General features: G+C 36.4%; 1 protein-coding gene across 1 annotated transcript in view; it reads left to right on the forward strand.

Annotated features, from left to right (window-relative positions):
- Positions 1-202: 202 nt before the first annotated feature.
- YIPF7 (Yip1 domain family member 7) overlaps positions 203-22,161 on the forward strand; it is a 41,287-nt gene continuing 19,328 nt past the window's right edge. Inside the window, exons 1-5 of the mRNA XM_042936482.1 lie at positions 203-278; positions 1,432-1,572; positions 4,455-4,558; positions 10,506-10,622; positions 19,388-19,548. Of these exons, the coding sequence (XP_042792416.1) occupies positions 4,464-4,558; positions 10,506-10,622; positions 19,388-19,548 (373 nt within the window). The 5' untranslated portion in view covers positions 203-278; positions 1,432-1,572; positions 4,455-4,463. The remainder of the gene's footprint in view (positions 279-1,431; positions 1,573-4,454; positions 4,559-10,505; positions 10,623-19,387; positions 19,549-22,161) is intronic.

A 22,161-nucleotide genomic window follows, 5' to 3' on the forward strand; every position in this document is an offset into this window, starting at 1 on the left:
GATGGCTGGAAAAGCTGGAGACTTAAAATGCCCAACATCTCTTTTTCTTTTGGTTACAGGACCTCTCCATGTGGTGTCCTCACACAGCCTCTCCAGCATGACAGCCTCAGGATAGCTGGTCTTATTATATGGCAAGTGGTCCAAGAACGAGTGTTGCAAGAGACCCGAGTAGAAGCTGAATAGCTTCTTCTTTATTACCCAACTCTGAGAATCTGAGAACACCACTTCTACCACATTTTATTGGTTAAGCAAGTCACTAAGGCCAGCCCATATCCAAGGTGAAGAGAAATAGATCCCACTTCTTAATAAGAGGAGTGTCAAAGAATTTGCAGTTATCCTTAATGGGCCTCAAACCACAAAGTGTTCAGTTGCAGAGGTGTATCATGATTTATTTAACTAGTCCCTTAGACATTCATGCCAGTAGGAGATTTTACTTTATGTGTGTCCCTGATTACATTCTTAGGATAAATTCCTTCCATTGGATTTGATAAGTCAGGTAACATACAAGTTTTATAATGTGTTTCAATGCCTAATTACCTGCTATGGATTTTTAAATACAATGTACACTAAAATAAACTCTAAGAGAGTTCTGATTGCCTTCATATTTACTAAAACTAGATGTTTTCACTTAATTTTGTCTATGTTAATTTGATGGGTCAAAGTTAATTCTAGTTTTAGTTTAAAATTATTAATACTTTAAATTTTTGCCTGTTATTGTTTATTTCTTTGCTATTATTTTCTCTTTCGTTTTAATCTCTTTGTCCTTTTCTTCTGAATTAGAAGGTAATATCTTAAGTGTATTCTCTACAGCCCTGATTAAAATTTCTGAACTATCATTTATACTCTATCATTTCCATTGAGGATTTAAATTATTCTGTTTTACTAAATGGCTTCTTTACATGCTTCCTAAATAACCCAACTCCTTTTTGGTATCAGCTTCCTCCTCTTATGTTTTGTTCTAATTTGTTGTCTTCTCATTTAATCTGTTCTCTGACTTTGACTTTGAAGACATGTGTGATCTTGTGAGGAAAATTTAAGTTAAACACAAATCCAGTCCATTACTCTATTTAGTGGGCATTTATAAACCACAATATGTTGCTGTCCTACAAAAGGGAAGGGATGAAAACGGGCACTCCTGTCAACCCCTCTAAGCTGTGGGCTCCGACTCTTCCCTCAAGACCTCACTAACACTGCAGATGAGCCCTGGAAAAGAAGGAGGGTACAGTATAGATTTGTATACAAAATACTGGTAAAGCTTAATGTTTGTTTCTCATTGGATAAGAATAAATACAAATGGTAGTTCTTCTGTTGGATTTTTATAGTAGGCTGGATCCTCAGATTATTCAGCGAAAGTACTGTGTGACATGAAAAGCTCTATTCCCCCAATATAAATTGTCACTAAATACCTCTTATCTTTGACACTACCAATAGCCGCATAGAGGGGAGACGGTAGTTCCAAGATGCATCAACCTTGACAATCAACAGCTTCCACCCCAGTGCTACTGCTGCAACTCCTCTTCATGGTATTCCCCAACACCGAGCCTCCTTCTCACTAGAAGAAGCCTTCTCTAAGTATGTATCAGCATACAAGCAGGTGGCCGGATTTTGCCACTGGCACTCAAGCAGAATCCTGGGGTCCCTGGGGCGGCTCAGTCAGTTAAGCGTCAGGCTCTTGATTTTTGGCTCACAGTTGATGAGATCTGGCACTGCATGAGGCTCTGCACTGATAGTGTGGATCCTGCTTGGAATTCTCTCCCCCTCTCCCCGCCATGTATTCTCTCCCCCCTCCCTCACTCTCTCAAAAATAAATAAATAGACATTGGGAAAAAAAAAAAAAAAAGTAGAATCCTTACCATAATGGCACGGCTGCTTTTTCTTCTAATATGTATAAAGCCTACGACTCCAAGGATCTCAGGAATCTACCTCCTTCTTTTCATATGAATGACTGTTGTCCTGCGTGATGCGAAGAATGTGATAGAAGTCATTTTTCTCACTGCAGACTCATCAAGTTTATCATAGAAATTCTACCCAGATTCTGGCAGTAGGCTGATTCTAAGCATCACTTTTTGGGATTGTGGAGTATTTATGTTTTTCTAAACCCCCATGAGCATCTTGTTTAGAAATTGTGAGGCAACTTTCTAGCCTAGTGCCATTTTAAACCAAAGACCCAAAATATTTTTTAAAAAGAAACAAAATTGTATTAAAGATATCGTTTTGTCATTAAGTACACTAATTTTCCTAGCTCAAGTTTGTGAATGAAAATATAAATACTTCAAAGTACAGACTTGTTTGTAAAAGGACACCTGTATATTAAGGCAATGTTTGACTACATGTCCACTAAATTAAAAATTTAAGCTGTAGGTAATGAGTGATATCCTAGTGCCAAAAAGTGGAGCTACTGTTTTATGAAATAGAATTTCTATGTTAAGAATTACATTTAAATATATATATGTATATATACATATATATGTGTATATACATACACACATATACATATATTTATATATATATAAAATATTTGGTCAATTTTTCAAACTGCTGCAACTCCTTTTACCCACTCAGTGTGATGGAATACCTTGAAAACATCTAATGGTACAATTGCAAAGGTAGAATTATGACAGAGCATGGGATAGATTTTGCCTTTCATTGCTGAAAGAAATATAGATAAGATATGCTTGCATCATTACTGATTGGTATCTGAGAGAGTTTAATCAAAATAATAAGTGGTGTACTGGCAAGAAAGTCCATTCTTAGTCTGTCATTAAAATCTTTATTTCTTTCTAAAAAATAAGAGGTAAAAGTTGAAGTAATCTTTCATGTGTAATCACTATTTGTATACATAAGATACCCATCACCTTCTTTTAGTGAAATGGATTTTTTTCGTGTAGATTTATGTAATAGCAAAGAAGAATTCATTAATAAATATTTATGTGGTGAATTGCTATAAATATTGGACAGAGAGTGAATATAGTTACCTGTTATTCTCCAACTTTATTTCCACCTAGAAGCATAATCATAACAGATAATATTTACTGAGCATTTACTATTTGCTCCACATTGTGTTAATTATTCCTGTTACAAAAGCCTGTATAATTTAACTCATGTTTTATACACAAATTTATTTATACTCACACATATATACTAATGTGTGTTACATATGTGTATTCATTTTAATAACTTAGGTATATTATAAAACATGGAAAAATAAAATGAATTTGATAAGATAAAATAAATAGTCCCTAACAGGTAGGTATAAATTCTATTCATTTTTTTTTTTTGAGGGGGGGGCAGATAAGGGGACAGGGGACAGAGGATTTGACTCGGGCTCCTTGCTGACAGCAGTGAGCCCAGTGTGGGGCTTGAGCTCACAAACTGTGAGATCATGACCTGAGCTGAGTCAAACGCTCAACTGACCGGGCCACCTAGGTGTCCCTAATTGTATTCTTATTTTTCAGATGAGAGCACTAAAGATCCATGTGGTTAGATACCTTGTGGAGGAATTTATGTAATTAGTAGGAAAGATTTCCTATAAAAATTAATTTTATTGGTCTGCTAAATGTATATAAATTGGATTTTGTTATTACATTTTAAAAAGATTTCATAATAATATGGTTACTAAGAATGTATAACTCAACTACTACTCACATCAACTTTCATAATTTCAGATGCAAATTATCTTTTTGCTAGTGTTTAATTATTACCAAACTAAAAACCTCATGTGTTCAGTAATAATTCTGCTCGATTCCATTTTTTCTCAGACAAAAGTGGAAGCTAACAAGAAATAGCCAAATTGGAACACAACAATAAATTATGACAACGTTAATGAGGGAAAACCTTGTAGTTCTATCTTCTTGCATAGAACACACTGAGCTCTTTAAAATTCATGCATTGGAACAGAATTTTATGCCCATTTTCATTTGACTATGTAATATTCAGGGCTGCAGTTTCAGACTTATAAAATAGAAGCAGCATGGTTTTTAATGGGAACATGATCAGAAACAGATCTTAGGTGGTATTAACAAAAGGAGCATGTAGAGAATACTGACCAAAATATAGTTTTTAAAAGAGTAATGGAAATAAACTAAAAAAACAAAAACAAAAACAGGAGTCTGCTGGGTGCCTCAGTCAATTAAGTGCCCGACTCTTGGTTTTGGCTCAGGTCATGATCTCATAGTTGGTGAGCCAGCTTGGGATTCTCTCTCTCTCTTTCTTTCTCTTGCTCTCTGCCCCTCCCCCACACGCCCTCGCTCCTGCACAGGTGCTCTCTCTCAAAATAAATAAACTAAAAAGAAAGTAATGGAACACAGATTGTATCATATTATTTCTACCTTAATAAGAATAGTAATTTATGGTTACAATGGAATCATTGTACACTAAATTGCAATACAGACTGCCAAAATTAAGTAATTACTTGATAAACACTGGTAACAAACAATCCATTTCTTTGTCTGCAGGGGTAGAAAATGATACGTTTTTCTCATCGTCATTCAGTGGCATCTCTGTTCTGCCAATATTTTTTGAAGGCTGCACATAAATATCATTTAGTGTTTCCAAAAAGGTACGTTTCTAACAACAGTATTTTGGACAGCCACAGACAGTCTTTTGGGAGAAACAGTTTGAGAAATGAAGGAAAACAGGGCTGGATGTGAGAATTGGTGGTCCAAGCTAGGTTCTGTCACATACTAGGTGTGTGAGTTTGCAAGAGTCATGTAGCTTTCTGAGCCTCTGTTTTTATACCAAAGGATCACAGTAAGGATGTCATAATCTTATGTGATTCTTAAACTGATACATACCATTAGAAATCCTGGGCTCTAAGTATGAAAATTTAAAAGTAGTGATTGTTATCCGTCCAGCTAAGTATTTATCTTCTAATTTAACACATATATGTTTGCCTAATTGTCAGATACAGGGTGAATTGTTTCAGGTAAAACTGTTGATCATCTCACAATCTCTTTAACACCTGACAGATCACCAGAAACAGAATAAGAAATTATGGATGAAAATTCTCCTTATTCCCACTGTTAATTGCAGTCAGAAACAACCAAAGAGACCCCTCCACCCTCCCTACCCCCCCCCCCCCCATTTTGGCAAGTCACTATGCCATTAAAGGTACAATTTCAATAGTCTTTATTATGTAAACTTATTACAATCTACCAATGTGCTATTTTAAAAGGGACATCTCACTTTTTTGGGTTTTTTTTTTTTTTAATGTTTATTTATTTTTGGGAGAGAGAGCAGGAGCAGGGAAGGGGTAGAGAGAAAAGGAGTCACAGAATCCGAAGCAGCCTCCAGGATCTGAGCACAGATCTGTCTTCCAGATCTGTCCGCACAGAATCTGACATCAGGCTCCAACTCACAAACTGCGAGATCATGACCTGCGCCAAAGTCGGACATTCAACCGACTGAGCCATCCGGGTGCCCCATCACTTTTTCAAGTAACTACAAACAGAAGTCTAAGTGGGAGAACATGGTGGCCTAACCTACAGTGATAGTGGAGATGGAGAGAATTGGTTAGTGGAAGATACATTTTAGAGGTAGAATCTGTAGCATTCATTGAAGAATTAGATGATTTCAGAGTTAAGTGAGTAAATGGTTTGCAATTCCATTTCTTGGAATGGAGGAGAGAGTATTCAGTTGGGGAGTGTCGAGATTTTTAAAAACGAGTTTGGCTAAAATCGGTTATGGCTGTGAGATAACAAATGGTCTGGGGCTGTGAAGAAAGGTGAGCGCTGTGTATGACTTCAGGAACTGTCTATACAGAGATGGTGTATAGGGCCAACGAAATGGATAAGATCACCTTAGGAGAGAGTTTAGAGAGACAAGAGAGGAAAGGGAGGGAAGGATGGAGGGAGAGAGAATGGGAAAAGAGGAAAGGAAAGGAAAATAATTGCAAGCAGAACATAGTGCTCTTTGCATCAGGTAAGAACCTTTTTTCATATTATCCCATTTTTTTGATCACTCAGAACCCAGAAATAATTACTTAAGTAGTTGAATTAAAATAATTAACTGATGAAACTGTGACTATTTATAATATTGACTTAAATGTTCTCTCTGGGCGTCTGGATGGCTCAGTCGGTTAAGCATATGACTTTGGCTCAGGTCATGATCTCACAGTTTGTGAGTTCGAGCCCCATATTGGGTTCTCTGCTGTCAACACAGAGCTCATTTTGGATTCTCTGTCTCTGTCTCTCTCTCTCCCTCTCTCTCTCAAAAATAAATAAACATTAAAAAATAAATAAAAAATAAAATAAGCTTTCTCTCTCTGTATTGGAGATATGTATGTATATATACAGATACTCTATATATTAGATGATTCATTAATGGAAAAAAATTTAAATGCATATTTTATGCACATACAATTGTTACATTTATAAGAGTAGCTTCACAGTATTCTGGCATATGTATTAATGGTTCATTAATGCAGTTACCAGGAGAATAAAGTCATTTGGTTTATAAATGTTTCATGGCTTATAGTTCACTTGAGGCTTAGATTAATTTCATTTTTATATGCCATTTTTGGTCTATGTATTTCTGCAGTTCATTTAATCAAGCTGGTTTTTCATGAAGGAAAACTAACTTGAAAAGCACAAAATCACAAAATAAGTTTAAAATTTCAATGGACTAAAATTGAAAATGTTATCTTTGGTAAACTTGTCAGTGAATTTGTATGTCAGAAAAAAGAATACACTCTGAGTCCTTGCTGTTACAGGAGGGAACTTGCGTTCTCACACAAAGAACTTTGAAAGAAGGAATAGAAAGCAGGATGATCTAAATTTGGCTACTATATAACAATTTGGCCTTTTCCTATGACATTAATACATTAGTACGAGGAAGCTGTCAGAATTCTGATGTCAGAAATCATCTTCAACAATTGTCCCTCTCTTTCCCCTCCTTTTCAGCAGAAGTTGAACCCTAACAAATCTTTCCACATATCTTTTTAACCTGTTCAGTCCTAGCTCCATGGGACCTTATCCACTTAGAACAGCTTATCATTTCCCCAGAATGAACTTACTTACATGCCTGCTTCACCCTTGACCCCTCCAATTCATCCTTCCCTCAGCTGCCAAGAATCTTCTATCAGTTTCTCCCGTGCCCACTGCTGTCCTAGTCCAAGCCACCTGTGCTTCATGCCTGTGTTACTGCCACAACATCCTCCTAAACAATTTCTGCAAAAACAGATCATATCATCCCATTGCCTAAAATCCTGCAGTGGCATTCCACTTCAAGTTTAATAGAATCTAGACTCCTTACCATGTCCTCTATGATCTGGCCTCTGCCTATGCCACTGACTTCCTTCCATCTCCTTCAACTTTTCTCTAATTCAAAATGACTACCACCTGGCTCACTTTCTAAACCACAAACTGCAAAATTCCTTGCCACCTCAGAGAATTTGCTTTAAATCCTCTTCACATAGTCTTTCACATGGCTTCTTTCTTAACAACCAAGTCTCAATCCAAATGACCTTTTCAAGATGCCTCACTGAATACCGAATCCCTCTCCCCTTTGCACTTTCCATCTTAATGGCATATGCTAACTTCTTGATAGAGTTCGGTTGATTCCTGAAATTATCTTGGATAATAATGTGGGCTCTGAGCTTAGCATAACAGGTTTCAAACATTGGCTCTTCCACCTGCTAGCTTCCACCCAGGAAAGGTATTTAATGTCTATTTCTTTTCCTCTAAAATGGGATAATAATACTTCATAAGCTCGTTGCAAGACCTAAATGATTTAAACCTAAAGTTCATAGAACAATGCCTTGCTAGTCATTTTTATTTATTGCAGATACAGTAGAATCTATACTAAACTATATCTCTTTAAAATACAGAGTCTAGTCTGTCCACTTCTGTATGACATCTGGAACACAGTCTGGCATTAAAGAGTAGATCCTCAATAAATGTGTGAGCTACGGTTACCTAAGTAGAGACCTAGTAAAGGGCAGCTCTAATCAGAGAAATTCAAACTCCAAATGTTTTAAAATAGTGTGGGTAAAAATTATTTAATTTACCATTCTTGCCTTTGGCTTTAGTTGAAAATTTCTAACTGCCAAATATATTTACCCTTGAACACCAGATTTCAGTTACTGAGGTCTGGATACATGTGAAGTCTCAGTCCTAAAAAGAGAAATCAGCATGAAGCAGATCGTAAACGAACTTGACCTCCAGCCATGAAGTTGATATTAGAAACAAAACCACCAGGTCCAGATAGAATTGGGGAGTATTAGCCAGGTTACCTGGGTCAGAACTAGGGAGAAGGTTCCTGGATATGACCTGCAGATATAGAGGGAACCAACTCACGTAGCTTCTCTGGATGGAAATGGGTCTGATGCTTTCCGGTGGTCAGGATTGGCTCAGAAATGGTCAGGATTGGCTCAGAACATGCCCTGCAAATAAGCACTACTGGATCACATTAGTATATCCATGATGGGCTCTGCTGGAGAAGTAAGAGAGAGGGAAGAAATCAGATTACAGGGAGCTTTCCTAAATGTTGCTTATATAAAACAGATGTGGATAAAATTGACAACACCCCATTTTCCAATTGTTGCTAAGATTGCTAGTTAAGGTATGTAGCATGTATTGATGTTTACTGCTTATCATTAGGAAATCGTGACTAGGTTAAACGTGTTATATAGGCCATGAAGCAGGAGGATTATTACAGCCTCTTGTTTGCCTCAAATTAATGATCTTAAATCAGAGTTTGATGGCACATGTACACAGGAAAATTGAATCTACCTTTTCACTTTATCAAATTGTATGTCCCTATACCATTCACTCTGTTTGTAAACTTTAACAAGTTCTATAAGATACTGGATACTGTGTTTGGCCTTGGCAGGCTTTTTTTTTTTTTTTTTTTTTTTTTTTTTTTTTTTTTTTGGCTCTACCACCTGCTCATAGTGTCAGCGTACAAATTTAGAAACATATAGAGAGCCAGAGGGTCATCATTTCACCAACTGATTTGTTACAAATTTCTCAAGTGAAACTACGTTGCCTGGAAGACCTCTTGACATAAACAATACAAAGGTATGTGTCTAATCCTTCTGAAAAACTTGGCATTTAAACAAAACACGAAGCGGAGTTACATAAGGACTCCAATACCAATAGTCATGTTACATAAAGTGTTGCATGTTAGGAAACCTTAGTGTATTCTCCTATGAAATTACTCTCTATGCTGCATAATAACTTGTTTTCATGGACTGAGAAAGTTATGCTATTAAATTTTAAGACCTTTAAATTATAAGTTGTTAAAAGATTTAATATTCTTCTAGTCTCGATTTTGGTTTACATAATTCATAGCTACTTTTATACACATTACTAATGAAAAATTTTGATATATGAAGTCAGATGTATGAATTGTTACATCTAATTTTAGAAAAGCTTTCTGTATTTCTACCAAACTGAAAACAATTTGATGTATTTGACAATTACTTCAATATTTGTGAGTAATGAAGCCCTTTAGAGCTAAGGCTGTTTATACAATTTCATTCAAAACTTATTAATAGCAGTATTCTATAAGTTATTATATTGTGTGGATTGCTCCTCATGATATTTAAATTCACTCCTTGAAATAAAATGTTTTTCAAAGAAAAATAAAGATTAAAATGTTGAGTTGAATAACCCTATCTGTCCACTGGAAAAGATTCTTCATTCTGTAGTTTTTATCCAAAGAGCCACTATTACTTTGCTATTGCTTTCTTCCCCACCTTTTTCTCCTTTCAAGTCTTTCTTCCTCCCTCTGGTATTTCTAGCCATTCGGTCTAAATCAAGATCACACACTCTACTTTGCTCCCTAAGTGAGTGGAAACTATATAGAAAGTGTGTATAGAAAGACAGACTCCTCCCTTAGCAGAACTGAGCCTTTCTCCCTTTTGCTCAGCCAGAAGCCTAGGAGTAGCAGGAAAGGCAGAAGAAAAAGAAAAATGTTCCAAATACATTTAAGGAATTGGAAAGCAGAACTAGGAAACTGGTTTGTAGGATTTGGGTGTTTTGTTGTTTGTTTGTTTGTTTGTTTGTTTGTTTGGCAGCTGGGTTGGGAAGGCTATTAACACACTTCAAAACTCTAAGGAAAATGAAAACTCAAATAGAATTATCAGTCATTTGTTTTCTGGCTTTACAACATGGTTGCATGCATTTAAAGTGAGGAACTAACATTGTTTAAGAGAAAATCTAGATGTATACCAATTTTGAAACTTTTTCTTTTAAATTGCTAAGAATGAAGAATTTGATGAAAAATGCTAGTTCTTTCACATCAAAGTCAATTTGGTCGAAGTCACAGTCCTAGTGAGTGGAAAAAAAAATTCAGAAAAGTTAACTGAAGATACACATTTTTAAATGACTTTCTAAATACATTTCCACCCATTTCCCCAATACTTAATTTAACCCATCCAAAGAATACATTACTCTCTAATAGGAATCCAGCCATAATAACATCATCAGTTAATCCTTGCTAAATATCTCAAAAGAAATTTTACAGACTCAAAATTCCCAGTAAAAAACATTCTTATTTTTCAGGATGTCAAACTTGGGACAATTTGACTCTGATTTTTACCAATCTAATTATACTATTGATAATCAGGACCAGAGTTCTGAAGATTCTAATGCCTATGGAGATCTTTATGGATCTAGACAGTAAGTATGCTTTCACTTTAAGAAGTCATAATATTTTAACAAGGGAGGGCTTCCTTGGGGAAAGCCAAAGCTCTCTCCAGCATATCTTGGTAAAATACCCGAGAAGAAATGCCAGGAAAGGTCAGGGAAATTAATTCACTTCACTGCAGGCCCATTTATAGGTGGGTGGCTTGTCTCCTATTTTCAAAATATCACTTAACGGGGAGCCTGAATACAGGCCCTGGACAGAACAGAAAACAATTTTCATTTTACATGATATTTTCTGGGACACTGATCAAGAAGTAGATTTTATTTAATTAATAAACATGTATCAAGTGCCTGCTTGTGTGTTAGGAATTAAGAAGGATGCTACGGACCCAAAGATAAAAAAAAAAAGAAAAAAGTCCATAATCTTTTCCCTCATAAAATTTAGGAATTTATGTTGGAGAGAGGGCAATTAAATATGCAATTATAATACAGTGTGAAAGCTCTTAAATGGAATTAAAATACACATATTTCAGAACGTGTTAGTTATTTGAGTTGACGGTTTAACTTGAGTTGAAAATTAAAAAGACTAAGAATTTAGTATTTACCCTCACTAAGGTAAATAGGGCAAGAGCATTTAGGGTTAGAAGAATTTGTTTCAAGTTTTGGCTCTAGCCTTTGTTCTTTGTGATATTGGGAAACACTTTAACTTCCCTGAGTATCTTAAACTGAGAAATAAGGGCATTAATAATACCTATTTCATGGAATTATCATGAAGAGTTGTGATAATGTGTAGGAAATTGTGTTGTATGGTAGAACCATAAAATAAATATTAGTTTTTTCTGTGACTATAGCTTGTCACATCAATGGACACTTTATTGTCTAAAGTCATTTAATCTTAATTGTCTTTGTTTTTACAGTTGCTTCTTTGGATGTTCTTTTGTGAGTCTAGATTAGGGAATTGTGAGAGGCGTCAGACCTTTCAACTTTCAAGATATCTAAAAGTTATTGAACTCTTACTGTGTGTTAGGTACTGTTGTGAACTGTACATGAGTTAGCTTATTGGATCTCCAAACAATCATGAGATGAGTGCTTTTATTTTTCCCCACTTTACTTATTTTTCCCCTGTTTTACTTATGAGAAAACAAGGACCCAGAGAAATCCAGGAACTTTTCCAAGGTCACACAACTAGTAAGAAATAGGGTTTGGATTTTAGTCCAAGGTTATTGATTAGACCCATAACTAAGGTGGGCACACAATTTATTATAAAATCAAGACATTTTTAAGAGTAAAATGCATGCCATTAATAATAATTGTGGTACAATGGGATTAAAACTGGACCATCTTAGGTGAACTGGGATATGTGGTCACTGTTTCATTCCAGCAAGTTTAGGCCAAATATAACCTCATAAGAAATATTTTTAGTTTATTAATTCTTGAGTGTATTTTTCTAAAAGCAGATAAGTATCATGAAAGATCCAGATGAAGGAGGAAAAGATAGAATAAATACAACAGACAGTGGGTATGCCCAGAACAACTTAGAAATTGTTTCCACTGGATGATCAGTCCTGAAGACAGACAGACAGGTGCTGTTTTCTACCTACTCCTGCTGAACCACTTCTCTAAGGCAATAGGGAAAGGTATTGGTATAAAATGTTTTTAAAACTGTTAAAGTTTAGTATCTGGAGTTTTATCTCATTCACATCCCTATTCTATGTTATCCAGCTTCAGTCAGGTTGCCATAAGCATTCCTTAACATGAAAACCAATCTATACCACTCCCTCCCTCTTTCTCTCTCTGTGAATATTATCATTAGGCAAATTAGGATATTTAAAAACTATAAGAAAAAAAGGACAAAAGGATAAAGCTATAGAATTGGCTCTATCATTGCAGAATCTACAAAAAATAACTTGATTTTATTTAATTTATGATTTACACTTTGGAAGGCCAAGAAAAAGTATTTGGTGTCAGAAAAGTGTTAATCAGGCAAAGGGAGTAGCTTGAACATTAAAGTATTACAGGATGGTAACTCAAAATACATAATCCACAGTGAGAGCCATCTGATAGGATTTTTCTGCTGTGTTCTCCTATTTTGGTGACAGAAACGAGTCACCTACTGTTTATTTTCTCCTTTCTCTTCTCCAGTTGGAATAAAACACCTGGGTTCTATGTATGTAGTCTCTACAGTCTACATTTTCAGACTAAACTAAAAAGCCCGATAAAAGTGAAACAAAGCTTTCTCCTTATGCAGGGACTCATGGACCACAGCTTTCTTCCCGCCAACACCACCCAATTTTCTTTCTTCATTTGATTACATATGTCAACATTGCCCAGAAATCAAGATGACAAAGAGATGGAAATTAACATAACCACATGAGAAAACTCAAGATTATATTGTATTAGGTTGATGGCCTGGCCTGCTTCAGTTGCTTAGCATTTAAATCCAAGTCTTGATTTGGCTGCAGTAACATTTAAATTCCAGTCCACACTGCAAGTCTCAGGAATTAGAAAAGGGCATATTAGGTATGGTAGTTTTATGAGGTACATAAAATATGGAGTCAAGTCAGCGACTTACTAGTGTACATCAAACTCCAGAGATTTGATCTTTTATTCATACAGTGAATTGTTCAGTTAAAATACACCCCAAGTCACAGTGAAGATGCTGACCATCCTGGCAAAAGACACAGGAATCCAGGAGACAGCTATAATCAGTTAGTCTCCTTCTCTCTGTCTCTGTTCACCCCTGACCCCATTAATGGAGACTTGTTTTAAAAAGCTTACTCAGTGGCATACTCATCTGAAAGCTGGTTGACTATGCTTACTAAGACAATAAAGATATTTGTATTTAAAACAAAGTTTCTTATTTGAGAATGAACAAGGAGTTTTCTCATCTTAAAAAACTATTCAGTCAGGGGCGCCTGGGTGGCTCAGTCAGTTAAATTTCCGACTTCGGCTCAGGTCATGATCTCAAGGTTCGTGAGTTCAAGCCCCACATCGGGCTCTGTGCTGACAGCTCAGAGTCTGGAGCCTGCTTCAGATTCTGTGTCTCCCCTTCTCTCTGCCCCTTCCACACTCATGCTCTCTCTCTCAAAAATAAGTAAACATTAAAAAATATATATTTTAAACTATTTAATCATTCAGATAGGCATTATTTCCAATCACCTCTCACCAGTTATCTAGGCCATATTTTCCCACTATATCTTTCTTTTTTTTTTTTTTTTTAATAGAAAATCTATTCAAATTATTTAGAGCAAGAAAGAGCTACTTCTGTGGAAAAGGTGACAACTAGACAACTCCCTCTGAATGTTTTAGTAGGGCTTTAACAGATGGACTGAACCTCAGCTTTTCTGAATCCCCAGACCTGATCTTCCTCTAGTATCTCTAACATAGTTAGTGGTACTACCAGTGGCACAAAGTCACTGTGCACCCAACAGCTCAGCCAGAATCCGGGAATGTGATATAAGTCGACTCCCCTGCCCCCATTCCTTAAACCACACCACCATCCAACTGATCCTGTATATTTTGTACTGACCGAGATTATTTGTTTGTTTATTTATTTATTTAGTTTATTTATCTATTTTGAGAGAGACAGAAACAGTGCAAGTTGGGGAGGGCCGGAGAGAGAATCCCAAGCTGGCTCCACACTGCCAGCGAGAGCCCAACGAGGGGCTCAAACCCACGAAGCCATGAGATCATGACCTGAACCGAAACCAAGAGTTGGACAGTTAACCGACTGAGCCACCCAGGTGCCCCTGTTCTTACCAAGGGTATTTAGAATGCCTCATTTTACTGGCTCAACTGGAGACTTACATAGATAAAATGATTCTGGGAGTACAGACCAATGTTTTTTTTGTTGTTGTTGTTTTGTTTTTTTGTTTTTGTTTTTTTTAAACCAGCAGGGTATTTTCATTGTAGATCTGTCATATTGTTGTCTCAGGCTATTTCAGGTGATAGTATTACAAATGCTGAAACCTTCGTTGTCTCAGGTCTTTGCAAGCATACTGTGTCATCTGGCTCTATGAAATATACCCATACCTGAATATTAGTTAAATGTGCAGTTAGACTTTCAATGAATTGTACTTACCTGTTGATACATTTTTTACCGCCTGATTTATACTCTAACTCTCCATATGGCACTGGGAGTTAGCTCAACATCTACATGCCTTCTGGATCAGACTGACAAAGGAAAGCAGCTCAGATGACTGTTGTAATGAAGTCCATACCTACAGTTTTGGAAAAATGAAACTTAGTAAAATATGTAGCTAGTGACTGTGTAACAGGATGCAGAAAACATATTGCTGCAATCACAAGAAATTATTACTGAGTCTTTTTTTTAATGTATTTTTTTTTTTGAGAGAGAGAGAAACAGAATGTGAGCAGGGGAGGGGTAGAGAGAAAGGAAGACACAGAATCTGAAGCAGGCTCCAGGCTCTGAGCTGTCAGCACAGAGCCTGATGTGGCGCTTGATCCCATGAACCACAAGACCATGTCCTGAGCCGAAGTTGGACGTTCAACCGGGTGAGCAACCAAGCACCCCTTACTGAATATTTTACCAATGATCTTCTATTTTTGCATTGCAAGGTGAATGTTAAGTCCTGTTTCCTCAGAGGTAAAATATTTTCCCCAGCTGGAGACCATGCCTTAACATGACATCATACCTCTGGAGACTAGTTGGAAGTTTATAAACCCAGGTATGGGTGGTGAAAAAGGAATTACTGAAGAGATGGTGAAGATACAGAGGATTTTTATATAGACCAGGTGTGTGGCCATTGCTTTATTGCTTAGAGACAGATGTCTTGGCATGCATGTAGTGGAGATTCTCCTGGTAGGAAAACACAAGACTGGTGGGGTGTTGGTGAAGTCAATTTGGGTGTTCCAAGGAAGCCAAAATGGTGAAAAGCTAAAGGTGATCAGCACAGAAACCCTCCTGGCCTCCTATTAATGTTGTTTTCTTTGAGAAAGACACAAGTATTTACAAATAGAGAAGGAGCTGTTCCAGGATGTGTGGAAGAAGTCTAGAATGCTTTAGTGTAAGCCTCAGGAAGAAAACAGCATACAAATACTTAGCTAATGCTTATTGATCATGTTTTGGGTGCCCAACATTATTCTAAGTGCTTTACTTATTTCAGCTAATTTAATTCACAATAACCTTATGAGTTCCATTATTATTATTATTCTATTATACAGCACTTTTTTTTATGGCTTGGATATATTGGTAGAAGAACATTGAGCCCTGTTCAGCTTTGATATTGACTAATTTTTTTTTTAAATTGGTTCTTAATTGGTTCATACTTTTTGAGGTATAATTGGCATACAATGTTATATTAGTTTGAGATGTACAATGCAGTGATTAGATAATTCTATACATTAAACTATGCTCATCAGGATAAGTGTAGTTACCATCTGTTACCATGTGTTCTTACAATGTTAATGAGTATATCCCCCATGCTTTACTTGTCATTCCCGTGACTTACTTATTTTATAACTGGAAGTTTGTAGATTTGAATCCCCATCACCTATTTTGCCCATCCCCCAACCTCCTCCCCTCTGGTAACCACTACTTTGTACCATGAGTTCTATTATTATGCTCATTTTACAGATGAGAAAACTGAGGCACAGATATGATGTAATTTGCCTAAGATAAAGATACTGGGACTTGAACACAGGATTTTACTCCAGAGGCATGTTTGCTAACCACTCTACTTGGTTTGGGATAAATTCTATCATTAGACTATTTCTGCAAGGGAAATGTAATCCCATGCAGTCAGGAAGCAAAAGAAGAGTCATGTGACTAGAATGTTACCAGTGGTTCTAAAGGGATTTTTTGCAGTCATCTGACAGTTGTTTTAACTTTTTATTTAAGTATTTATTTTTACAGGAAGAAGAGATGCCTGCTAACAAAGTTAATGTTTAAACTCTACCAGCCGGAGTCCAGTGTTTTCTTGGTCTAATTTAGTTGACATTTGTTTCATCTGGAATAATGTGCTGAGTTAGAAATCATCAAAATTTCAATATGCATCTTCTCATAGAACTAATTAAGATGCTGTGTAATCAAGGAGAAGAGGAATATTTTGTTGATACACCCTGCACAACTCCCATTGCTATATGGACTGTAGATAGGATAGACCCTTACCGTCTTAACTATTGGTTACACTAATTTAACTCATGCAATTGCCTTTAATAAGTTAATAATTCAGTGCTATGGGCTTAATAAAGCAATTAGGAAATTGTCCAGTCCATTCTCCTTGAATGACTTTCATGAAAGGATACTGTAGGCTTCAAAGATGTCACTGAAAATATAAGAGAATTTTGTTAGCATAGCCATCAGAGTTAGCACCATCTAATATAAAAGGATAATGCTAGAAAATGTGGGATTAAGTGTACATTCAATATATATGATTAAGAGTACACTTATGATGAGCACTGAGTAATGTATAGAGTTGTTGAGTCACTGTAGGATACACTCTATGGTTACATGAAATTAATATAACACTATGTTAACTATGGAATTAAAATAAAATAATAAAAGAAAAAAGGATGTATGGTTAAATAAAATTAGCAATTTTAAGAAAAAGGGCATGAGAATTGGGTTATGTACAGAGTTTGTTGGGTAGAACTGTGAACTAATAATGCAACTATATTGGTATTGCTTAGATTTTATTGAGATGTAGGGTTAAATCTCAGAGTCAACATGTACAAAGTTATAAAAAGAGAGAATTTTAAATCAGTGATAGGAGGTGACCATGGTAATTTTTGTTAGATAAAAGGTTTTGAGGTTTCCTTTGTAGGGCATATTTTGAAATTATACTTTCTTAAACAAGTGGTGGGAAAATTTTAGTATTATGCCAAGGACAACAGAGGCCAAGCTCCTGATGAAGAAATTTTCTGGATGAAGGAGCAGAGAAGGAGGGAAAAAAAGGGGATGGGATTTAGCTGGTAATGGGCTCTTTTTTTTTTTTTTTGGCAAAATGTTTTTCTCTTTGCAGGGATTGGGTCAAGGTAGCCAGCCACCTGTGCCAAATTTCCCCCCATTCATGGAGATTGCTTTCCAGGGAGTGATTGTAAAAGTTACCTTTCCTCAAGCCTGGTTAACCACACCTGGGTATGGGTTTTAGTGAGGCCAGGACAGTTTGTCAGTGAAATCATCTTGGTTAGATGCTGGTCCATTAAGTCCACTCTATTTTCCCCTTTTATTCTACATTAAAAACTGTATAGATCAAGGGGGGCTTTCATCAACCAGCATGCCCTTCAGATTATTATAATTCATTTCTACCAGTACTTTCAAAAAAAGTTTCTTTATTTTGAGAGAGCACACATGTGAGCAGGAGAGGGGCAGAGAGAGGGGGAGAGAGAATCCCAAACAGGCTCCATGTGGACACAGCACGGATCTCACAAACCGTGAGATAATGACCTGAGCCAAAACCAGTCGCTGCTTAACCCACTGAGCCAGCCGGGCACCCCTTTGCCAGTAATTTTGATAGTGCATCTATTTTGGTGAGAAAAGAAAAAAAAAGAGATTAAGAATATGCCTCATGGCTAAGTGAACAGTAACAGTAATCAACATATGCTGTTGGGGACTTGAGAAGTATTGCACGAGGTCCTGGCCCTAAGGAGCTTACAGCTGAGTTAACGAATGATTAAATGCATGTATCTTTATTTTGGCAGCTTTTTTTTTTTTTCCCCCAGAGAAGGTTATTTTCTCTGTCAGGCTTACTCGTATAAGGAAAGTTAAATATGTTATTCTTAGACTTCATATTAAGATTAATGTTGGAAGGAAAGTACCAAAATCCATTCTGTAAATATTTTAACACAAAGAGATCAGGGAGCTGCAAAGTTCAGAATCCTGGGCTGTATTTTTAGCTTAACCTAAGGGGCTCTGATGAAAGAAACTTAAACATGTTAATAAGGACAGCTCCTTATGTGTCTCCTCCTTCCTTCAGGTAAAAACAATTTTAAATGATCAAATAACCTCATATAACTCTTTTTCCCTTCCTTCTTTTCTCTAGCTCTAGTAAGTTATGTACTAAGAGCATTGTTTTCCAACTTTCTCATACAAATGGTGAAATAAAAAACAAAAGCATGGTCAAAGAAGTATTGAAACATGATGTTTCAACAAAACTAAATTGCACATTTGGAAAGAAGGACATTAACCCAGCCATAGAATCCTTTTAGTGAGTTATTCAAAGATAATTCAGTTGGCAGTAATTGTCTGGCAATGGCCAGAGCTAGAAAGTCAGTTTATACATTTGTTTTTTCATATGAATTGACTATACCATTACAATTGTGAATTTTACCCATTGCTTCCACAGATTTGTAGGAAATGTCATGTTTGGTGATTGCCCCTGAACAAAGTGAAAAAACAACATCGTATCAATGGGCAGAGATGCTGGGACAGTTTCATTTAGGAGTCCAACACCAGCAGTGCTGCTGTGTGACCATGGACAAGTCCTTCAGTCTCCATGAACCTCTATTTCTTTACCTGTAAAATGGGATTAAAGTTACAATTTCTACCTTACAGAGTATTAATTATGTGGGAAAATGTGAGGGAAAGTGTCCAGCACTTGTACATAATCAATAAATATTAGTTGGTATGGGGATCTTTCTTCTAGAACCTTCTCACGACCAGTTACTTCATTTGTTTTTATTAAAGTTAAATTTTAAGCAAGTTCTGTCTTTCATGGGTAAGTACTCATAAAAATTAGGAGAACTCATAGAAGAAAAATTGTAGCTTCCTTCAGTGATTTGTCATGATACCCTCTCTGTATATATATGTATATAAATCAATATTCTCCTTTCTCTAGACAGCAAGCCAGTGAGCAACTCCAGGCTGCCTTTGTCCCACAAGAGATGCTCATGTCATCAGGTTACGAGGGACAATTTTTTCAGCCAGCATCCAACCCGGATTATTATTCACAATCTTCTTACATTGACAGTTTTGATGAAGAGCCTCCTTTGCTAGAAGATAAGTTAAGGGAATGCTATTAATGTGTGTACAGCTAGAAGAATAATAGCAATAATCAGCACATAATGTGCACTGTCAGCATGCTGTATACCGTGTTTTATGTGTGATTATCCCATGTTTAAACAAGAGTCTGCCAAACAAAGGTGCTTAAACCGTTGGAAGTTTGTCTCGTGTGTGTGTGGAGGGGAGGTGAACTGGAAGTAGATCTGTACTATTGCCACACTATTACTGCTGTTATTAAATGTTTCTTCAGTGTGTTAGAGTGCAGACTCCCTTACCATGTGTAGACAATAGTGAACATGTCTTTTAGCAGAGTGGTTATAGCAATGACCCTTTTTAGCCCAGTTAACTTGTATCTTCTGCTATGATGCCTGGGAGCCAAGGGGGTAGTTTCTCAATATTCTTTTATTGTCATGGATACAACCCATTTTTCTTCTTTCCTGGGTCATATGAGTCCCCTCATCTCAGCTAGGTATGGCTAAGTGGGGAGGAATAGGATTCCAGTAAGTAACACTGTTGGTGGCAGGAAACCAGTGGACCCTTGCAGTTGAAGGTCTCAGGGATCTCAAGGGATGTTCCAACCATTGATTTTTTTTTTTTTTTTTTGGTTCAGCCACACTACATCTGCTGCTTTTGCTCTTGAAGAAAATCAACATACGCTAGAAGCATAGAGGCTAGAAAACTAAAACTCAAGTAGATTTAAATTTAACCACAGGGAAATACTAATAGGTTAACTATTATGCTCTAACCCCTTTATATGTAGTCAAGTGAAAAGGGATAGATTAAAATTCCCAATATTTTACATCAAAAGATAAGTGTTTGTCTCGTATAAACACAGCCAACCACTTGGCATTAAAGCATTCCCTCTTTGTCTTCAAAATTCATAAAGGGTGAAAGATTTAAACCACTTAGAAAAGCATAGAGGCGCATAGGTGGCTCAGTCAGTTGGGCATCCGACTTCCACTCAGGTCATGGTCTCGTGGTGCATGGGTTCAGGCCCTGCGTTGGGCTCTATGCTGACAGCTCAGAACCTGGAGCCTGCTTTAGATTATGTTTCTCCCTCTCTCTCTGCCCCTACCCCACTCGCCTCTGTCTCTCTCTCTCAAAGTTAAACATTAAAATAAGAAGTTTTAAAAGAAAAGCACAGAAAATTATGTAATAGTTTTGTTGGCTCTTTAGAAGCCAGTTAGATTTGGGAATCAGTTATGTTTAACCAATTCATTCTAGTTTGCCTCTGAAATAGTAACCAACACATGAAAGTTATAAGCTATCCTCATTACACATTTTCCTTGATTCCGCCAACATATCTACTTTAAAAAAAAAACTATCAGTTGTGTTGTTATAAAAGTTATCTATATTCAACATAGAAATTTTAAAAATACAGAAACATATGAATAAAATTATGAGAACCACCTAAAATTTTGTCTCTATGACATAACTACCATTAATGATTTGATGTATTTTCTTCCAGCCTTTATTCTATTTTTCTGAGTGTGTGTGTGTGTATAAAATGCATTTATGTATGGGGTGCCTGGATGGCTCAGTCAGTAAAGCGTCCAACTTCAGCTGAGGTCATGATCTCACGGCTTGTGAGTTCGAGCCCGGCATTGGGCTCTGTGCTGACAGCTCAGAACCTGGAGCCTGCTTCGGATTCTGTGTCTCCCTCTCTGTCTGCCCCTCATCGGTTTGCATTCTGTCTCTCTCTCAAAAATAAATAAACATTAAAAAAAGTACAAAACTTTATAGCCATTGTATGATCTAACTTCCATTTTTGAGTATTCATAAATACATATTCAAAAATATAGCATTTCACTTTAAGCATATATACTTAAATATATACATACATACGTAAAATATTTACATATATGCATTTTAATTTTTTTTAATGTTTCATTTATTCTTAAGAGAGAGAGAGAGAGAGAGAGAGAAAGCACAAGTGGGGAAGGGCAGAGCGAGACACATGGCTTCAAGTGGGGAAGGGTTCAGAGCCTGACACAGGGCTTGAACTCACAAACCGCAAGTTTATAACCTGAGCCAAAGTCGGACACTTAACTGGCTGAGCCACCCAGATGCCCCATAAAGTTTTGTACTTTTTAAAGTTATCTTATATCAAAAGCATTTCTCTACATGCATTCTTTAAAGTCATTGAATATTACTTCAAAATATGATTTAGAATGGCTTAATAATATTTTGTCATATAAAAGTACTATAATTTAAACTCACCTAAAGGTTGCTCATTATAGTAAGTAAGGCTTTGTTGAACACCATAGTGAACAACTTTGACCTCTACAGAGTTGTCCTTGGATTGGTTCCATAACTGGGATTACTGGATCAAAAGGTACTTACATTGTCAAACTGATCTAGAAAAAGGATGACCTACTACACCATCATCATAGAACATGAGATGTCTTAGTTAATTTGATGGGCAAAAAGGAGTGCTTTGTAGTTCTTGGTTACTAGAAATGTTAGACATGTTTTTCCATGTTTATTGACTGTTCTTCCTGTTTTTCATGTTGTCAGATTTCTTATTGGAATCTTAAGATTTTTCCTTTCCTTGTTTATTTATAGGGATATTTGCATGTTTTTATTATTTTTATTTTTTTATTATTTAAA

The sequence above is a fragment of the Panthera leo genome, chromosome B1 (genome assembly GCF_018350215.1).
Source record: "Panthera leo isolate Ple1 chromosome B1, P.leo_Ple1_pat1.1, whole genome shotgun sequence".
Classification (NCBI taxonomy): Eukaryota; Metazoa; Chordata; class Mammalia; order Carnivora; family Felidae; genus Panthera; species Panthera leo.